This window comes from Guillardia theta, assembly GCF_000315625.1.
Source record: "Guillardia theta CCMP2712 unplaced genomic scaffold GUITHscaffold_97, whole genome shotgun sequence".
NCBI lineage: Eukaryota > Cryptophyceae > Pyrenomonadales > Geminigeraceae > Guillardia > Guillardia theta.
Window position 1 is genome coordinate 183,275 of NW_005434577.1, and position 7,500 is coordinate 190,774.

Sequence of the window (7,500 nt, forward strand, 5' to 3'; positions counted from 1 at the left end):
GACTACTGGACTGCATGAGGGGATAGCGATGCATGCGGAAAGATAGCGTTGTGCGCGCTTGCTCTTTGGTTTCATGACGGGATCACTTCGTGTGACAACACTGGATCGAGAGATACTTGTAGGAAGTTTTCCTAACAACGGTGTTGTTCATGTAGTAGTCCTCGAGCTCCTCCCACCGCTGTTCCCTGGCCATCTCGATAGCAAGGCACCCCTTGGATGTCTTGACCGGCATCCCGTTTGCGATGAGCAGGTTGTCCAGGGAGAAGGTGACATTTCGGAGCTTCTTCCATGGTCACCTAGTAGTCGAATGAAGGACCGTACCGTTTGGCGGGCCAAGGGCCGCAGCAAGAGTCATGCGCGCCGCGGCCGGTCAGGCTCGAAGTTTAGTAGCCGCATGCCAAGTTTGCCACATGCCATCCCACTACATGCGGCGCTCAGTTGAGGGCCTGGCACGGCCCGTTGCCACGGCGAATCACTGAGTCAGGATCGCATTCATGATGTGGCGACCAAGGCTGGCCGAACCGTCTGCGGCCGCCGGGCCGACGGCCAGCCCGGGCAATCACTGGCCGGTATCGTACGGCTGGGCAGTCGCGCGGGCTAAGCCTGCCGGGCTCAGAGGTCGTCGGGATCATCGTCGATGGAGATAGAGATGGCTTCCTTGGCTCTGACCGTGATGTTCCGCATGGCGCTCAGCATCTCCCTCGCTTGCTGCGCATCCTTCTCGTAGTCCTCCTTCCTCGTCTGATGCGCCTCCAGGCGTCGCGTCAGCGTCGTCGTGAGTGTGTGCAGAGTCGACTCAAAGCCTTCAGTGCTCTCTTTGCCTTCCGCCGACGCAGGAGATTGTAGTTGCTCCCGCTGCCTCTCTGCGAGCTGCAGTCGCGGTTTCACCATGCCTTGCATCTTATGCACCTCACCCTCCTTCCACTTGAGAGTATTCTTGTTGGTCTCCTCCCACGACAGCACCACCTGCTTCTTGATTTCCTTCTCGTACCCCCACGCCCCGCTGAAGACCTTCCTGCCCAGCCAAGCGAGGGCTCCCTGAGACTCATTCAGCACGGGTTTGACCGTTCGCTCGCACTTGATCAGATGCCTCAGCATGCCGGTGAGAGGGAGTAGCAGAGGCTCATCGAACGTGTCCTTAGACAAGCCCAGGCCCCCCCCTCCCTCTCCTACGTTGGCGTACGCGTCCAGAGAAATCTTCATGTCTTTCGCGAGGAACTGCATCATGGTCCTGTGAGACTCCAGCCTCTCGTTGAGACTCTCAGCAAATGTCTTGTTGGCCTGCTGTACCTCGTCGTAGAGAAGCGTAGCCTTGCCATTGAGGGCAACGATGACTTCCTTGACCTTGACCTCCTTGCTCGCCTCGTCATCGAACACCAGGTCTTGCTCATGGAAGGTCTCTTGCAGGATTTCATCCACCGCTGCCTTGAACGTGTCGCACGATCGCTCGGTGCAAGCTTGACACTCATGAATCATCTTGGAGATGTCGTCGCTGAGAGACTTGTTGGCACCTGTGAGCCGTTTGATCGTCTCTTGTATGTCCGAGAGGATTTTCTCCGTCTCCTCCTTGTTCTGGGTCACTTTGTTGGCTCGCAGAGCAATGAAGACCTCAAGGTCCTTATTCGTTTGTTCCAGCTTGAAATTCGCTGCATGCAAGGCGTTGTCACCGTTCGGAGAGCAGCACTGAAGGAGGTTCTGCTTGAAGGCAGGCCAGTGCGATGAGTTGACGATCTCGTTTGCACGCTCCTCCAGGTTCTTGTCCGTCAGTTGTTCCTGACTGGGCAGGATACCAAACGCGAACTTGGAGAATGTGCGGAACCACTCCTGTTCCCTGAAGTGCGGGGAGCGAAGTCTTACCGCGTCAAGAGTCCGCATGGCGAGACAAGCAAGACGAGCAGAACCAAGCACAATCTTGTCTCGGTCCTCGATCATCATCGAAGCAGCCACTCGCTCTTTCACTTCCTCCTCGTCCATCCCACGGTCATCCTTCTCATCGTACTTGTTGACAAACACAAGAAGTCGGTTCTTCATGATGTGCGGGTCAAACTCGTTCGTCTGCAGGATGTCCTCGTACATCTCCTGAGCGGCAGCACTTCCGATTTGCGTATAGTCCACCACCAGGATCACTGACGTCGACATGTTCAGCTGCTGCTTGATCATCTCCCTGAACTCGCTCCTGTTGCTCTCGTTAGGGCCAGGAAGGTCCAGCAGCGTCAGCCGATGGCTTTTGCTTGCTACTGGCCAGTTGTCGAACGTGGTCTCAATGACAGGGAGGTTGTCGAGTCGAACGAGGAAGTGCCAAGGGAGATCGAGCTTGGCAGCAAGGCACTCCCGCACAAACCAGTTCACACATGACATGTACTTGTACACCTCTGGCAACGAAGTGCACGCCGCAAGGTCGATGGTAGTAGAGGCACGCTTCCAGCACTCTCGCAGGAATTCCAGGTTCTGATCCATTTCCGCGCTCCTGGGCTCTCTCTCTATCGACACGAACTTTTCCAGCAGATCCAACCACAGGTCAGAGTTCTGAACTTTGATAACCGTCTCTCCCCGATCGGATTGCCGTATGAGCACAGGGAAAGCTGTCTCCGCACAGTTGCGGTGTGGCAGTAGCTCTTTGCCGACAATCATGTTGATCGTTGAAGACTTGCCAGCCTTCATCGTTCCTGTAACTGTGAATAGATCTCCGCCGATGCTCAGTTTTAGCTTCTCATTCTCAAGCCTTTCATCGCACATCTTCTTCTGACCTGCTTCGATAAAACCTTGATCTATCATCGTCTTGATCAGTCTCAGGTAGTCATTCAGTGACGACAACAAAGTTCTTGTATTGTCATCCAGGTTTTGCTTGAGTAGAAATGGCTTGCCGATGTTGGTAGCTCTCTCTGTCCTGGGAATTTTTGTGCTGGGTCTGGTCTCTTCGGACTCAGAGCTCCTCTTGTTTGAAGATGACTCCTGAGAGCCCTTGTCCTCCATCGCTCTCAAGTCTGCCAATCAAATTAGAAAAGATATGTAGGATCAATATTCACACGCCAACGAGGGCTGTCACTGATGATCACTGCACAGAGAGCTATTTGTAATCTATTGTGATTCTGATCTAATTGACTGAGATCTCTCTTGATATATGTCTGAATCACTACTGAAACTTGTGTATGTCATTCGTGCATGTTCGCTCGTGCATGTTCAAGTCCCGTTATGTCGCTTGGCTCGATCGTATCGATCACCAATCGAATCCCTTGATGGGATTGGTTTATCCCAATCTTGGGAGCGACTGAGGTACAAGACCTGGAGCGTGTCGCGCATGTCAGGAGGAAGCGCCCACCGACCTGAGTCTGACGATGACGAGTCCTCGCCTTGTTTCGCCTTGCCTGACTCGGGGATTGAAGCTTCTTCAAGCTCATGCAGGAGCTGTAAACCGACCTCAGAGTCCGCCTCAGCCTTGTCTGCTGGTCTGCTCTGAGCTTCTTGCGCGTGTTCGCGTTGACTTGGGTTTCTCTCCTTCGGCTCATCGGGTTGATCTCCCTGGTCTAGCGATAGCTTGACTAGTGCTTGCGCCTCCTCTCCCTCGATTTGTCTTCTTCTCTTCTTCCTCTGCTCGTCAATTAGTGTATCGGCCTCTCCTTCCTCTGGCTTTCGCTTCTCCTTCTCTTGTCTCTTGCTTGCTGTCAGGCCTGGCGTCAGAGTCGCCTGCTGCTTGTCGTGATCATCCCCTTCATGCCCATGCCCATGCTCAATCCTTTCATGTGCAGACGTCATCATCGCTTGCTCGCTGGCCTCCTCGTCTCGGTGCTTCCTCCTCTCGTCTAGACTATCCGACCCCACCTGCCCTCATACGTCAGACCCTCATACCTCACGGCTACATGTACATCCGGCCCTACCCTAGAAGCCGAAGCCGCAGACGAGCCGCCGCTCGTCAGTCTTCTTGTCTTGTTGCTCTCACCTGCGCATGGCTTAGACGATCGTAGTCTATCGCCTCTACCTTACCTCCCCCTTCCTGCACAAACGCCTCGAAGCTTCTATACCCTCCAGGCCTCTCGCACTCCTCCAGCCCTCGGAAACCCTCTCTCAGCTCCTCGCTCCAGCCCTCCTCGCACTCCCTCCAGTCTGCCCTGTACCCGTCGCTCCTCACGACCCAGCCTGTGCTGCTGATCCACGTCCTCCAGCCCTCCAGCTCGTGTCTGTCGTTCTCTTGCTTGCTGTGATAGTATTGGAGTAGACAATAGTGCAAGAACACGCTGCTCAGCTTGGTCATCTTCAGCATCATGACATAGCTTCCGACCTCCACGGCTTGCTCCAGCACATAGAAGTAGAACAAGACCTCCTGACTATTCTGTTCCATGATTTGCTCTCGAAGATGCTCTTCGATCTTGTCCATCCCGTCCTCCCATGACACCGACGGGTCCAAGCATGGATTGATAACCTCCTCCTGCCATATCTCCAGCGATGCCTCAAGCTCTTCAGCTCTAGACGAGACTCTAGGTAACTCCTTGCTGATCGTGTAGTCCAGGATAGCAATGAGCAGCTTGTCGTCCGACATGCTGCGACCTGTCTGACTTGCCTTCCATGCTTCGAACGACTGCGACGAGATCTTGTTCTTATCCACGTGCTTGCGCAGAAGCTGAACAAGCTCGAAACCTACGAGTTTCTTGTTCACCTTTGAACGGAAATTATCTAAATATCTCTTGGTGGAGAACCTCGTGTCTTCATATTGCAGGAAGTACATCAGCACGATCGAGCACATTCTCCACCGCGGACTATCCGCTCGCTGCTCTCCAAGGAAATACTTCACCGCCTCCATCGTCCTGTCTCTGAAAGACTTGGCGTCTTCAGGGCTGTAAGCCAGCACGTACGTGTCTGCCTTGGACGTGTCTGTGAGGGGAGGATAGCTCGATACGACATCCTTGGCAGCATGCAGTGCAGCTGTACTGCTCCTGATGTCTCTCAGAGCCTCGCCGTCGCTCACCAGGCAGAAGCCTTCCGGAATGTCATCAACGTTCATCGATACACAGGGTTGAAACTCTTTGCATCTCCTCGCACAGTCTAGTAAGACGCTGTCAAGCGGTCTGTTGCAAGCGAACATCCCTGTCTCTGCATCCAGAAGCGACTCAAACAGCTTCGACTCGTCGCTTGCTTTCTTGCCCTTGCCGCATGTCAGCAGCAGAGTCCAATGCTTGGGCAGCGCCTTCACTTCCGGATCTTGCGGCAGACCTTCTGGCACTCCCTCGATCTTTTCCCGACAAGCGTCCATGACCACAAGCACCCTCGGATGATATCCTGATACATCTTGCTCGAAGTCTCTGAAGAACTTGAAAACATCCTTCATTGACAGCATCTTATCACCCATCTCCCGGAATGATAACCCTCTCACTTTCTCCACGTCCGTCGGTACCAACATCTGATCCTTGCTCCTTGCCTCGTAGATGCCATGGCCCGCGTAGAAGAAGATCACCAGCTCCGGACACGCTCGCTTTAGCTCCCTCAGACTCCTCCTGAGGTACCTCTTCATCTCGGACAGACTCTTGGGGTTCGAGCTCAAGACCGAGTGACACTGCGGGAGTGAGCAGAGCTTCTCATGCAGCTCCGTCGCATCCTTCACGGCCCTCGCAAGCGGCTCGAGCTCTCCCTGGTAGTCGTTGAGCCCCATGCACAGCCCGTACACCCGAGGAGGCTCCAGGAAGATCAAGTCTGCCTCGAAGCTCCGCTCCGTCCGACTGTCCTCGAAGCTCTGGGAGCGATACCTCGACTGACCTGACAGAGCGCTAGCAACACATCGAGTCACTTCCATACCTTCCTCTCACGCCCTCCTCCTCTTGTCTACGCTCTTACCTGTTGCGCCTCGAGAAGCTCTCGTCCGCTCTACCTCCCTCTAGAGCAAGCTCCATGACTCGCTTGACTAGCTCCCCAGCACGCTCGTCGTCACCGCCTCCTCCCTCGCCAAGCAAGACGGCTTCATCCGCCTTGCGTGTCTCTTGTCTCGTGCTGCTGTCAGAGCCTCTCCCTCCTCTCCTCTCTATCGCCTTCATCCTAGCACGAGTCAAGCTCCCGCCTGTCGCCCGGCCTGACACAGCCTCGTCCTTGCTACGAGCTCCCCAGCTCTCTGAGGTCATGACGTGCAGGCAGAGCTCGTCATCCGGCCGCTCCTCCTCTCTGAAGCACAGGAGCCGCTCCAGGAGCGAGTCTTGGCCCTCCAGGTCGATGATGCTGATGAGGCGGGTGGTCTTTCGTTGCATGCCGGCCAAGAGCTTGTCTAGCAAGCGCTCGGTCTGAGAGACGGGGCTGCTGCTCCATGCCTGGAGGTCTGAGAAGGTCTTGAGGAGAGAGTCAAACCTCTTCTGCACGTATCCCTGCATGGCAGGCTTGATGCTGCTGCTTGCTCCGTCTCCTTGCTTCCTCTCTGACATGCTGCTGCGCTCCCAACAACTTCCGGTCAAAGGTCAGGGACGCAACGGTCTTATAACGGTATGCAAATTATCAGATGCCTTGTTTCACTTGACTTCCAGTGAGCAAAACGTTTTACAACCTGACATTGTGTTCTCCTGATTCAGCACATTGTAATGATTTGCAACTCAACGGAGCTCTTTTCAAGCACATCGTACGTCATGCCGGGGCAGGGAAGACAAGAGGGAGAGGGAGATGCGAGAGAAGGAGAAGAAGAGACAGAAAGAGAAGCAAGAGAGAAAAGTGAGAGAGCTCGGGTGCGACAACCCCGTCGAGCACAAGCATCGCAAGCTCGCGCGATCTCTGCACAGGGCTCACCAGGACCGCAACCTGCAGCCTGACGCGGAGGAGCGACGGCAGATAGAAACTCTCCTCAAGGCCCCATGGGAGCACAAGGAGCTGCTGTGGCGGTACCGGTTTGCTTTGACCAAGGAGAACAAGGCTCTGACCAAGTGCTTGATCTGCGTGGACTGGAATGACGAGGAGGAGGCGGACCAGGCGGTGGATCTACTGCAGGAGTGGCAGAAGCAGGTGACGATCGACATCAACGACGCGCTGCAGATGCTGTCAGCCGCCTTCACGCACCCCAAGGTGAGGGAGGCAGCGGCGAGGAGAGTGGCGATCGCGGACGACCAGGAGCTGCTCGGCTATCTGCTGCAGCTGGTGCAGGCGCTGCGATACGAGGGAGGAGGAAGGGAGGGGGGCGACAGCCTGCTGAACCTGCTCATCGAACGAGCGAGCAACAACCTGGAGATCGCCAACTACCTCCATTGGTACATCTTCTGCCAGCAGCTGGTGGAGGCGGACGGGAAGGAGGCGCGGGGGCGGCAGAAGCACTATGAGCGAGCGCAGAGGAAGCTGATGAACAAGCTTGAGAGCACGGAGAAGGGGAGGTCGATCATCACGGTGCTAGAGCAGCAGCACGACCTTGTTACCTTCCTGACGAAGCTCGCGCAAGAGATCAAGAACATGAGAGACAGCAGGCAGAGGAAGGTAGAACGACTCAAGTCAGCCCTGGCCTCGACCCACTCGATGATCTTCGGGTCTGCCGGAGGGTCAGCGGGA

The 7,500-nt window shown here is 55.3% G+C and overlaps 2 protein-coding genes across 2 annotated transcripts in view; both read right to left on the reverse strand.

Annotated features, from left to right (window-relative positions):
• GUITHDRAFT_116560 (hypothetical protein) overlaps positions 1 to 232 on the reverse strand; it is a gene marked incomplete at both ends in the record, with an annotated part of 1,077 nt that extends 845 nt beyond the window's left edge. Inside the window, one exon of the mRNA XM_005824216.1 lies at positions 100 to 232. Coding sequence (XP_005824273.1) covers positions 100 to 232 — 133 coding nt within the window. The remainder of the gene's footprint in view (positions 1 to 99) is intronic.
• A 380-nt stretch (positions 233 to 612) lies between these two features.
• Positions 613 to 2,358, reverse strand: GUITHDRAFT_145121 (hypothetical protein; the record flags this gene model as incomplete). Its single annotated transcript, XM_005824217.1, has 3 exons — positions 613 to 870; positions 1,174 to 1,425; positions 1,858 to 2,358. The coding sequence occupies 3 exons, from the start codon at positions 2,356 to 2,358 to the stop codon at positions 613 to 615; spliced, it is 1,011 nt and encodes a 336-aa protein (XP_005824274.1).
• Positions 2,359 to 7,500: the final 5,142 nt, after the last annotated feature.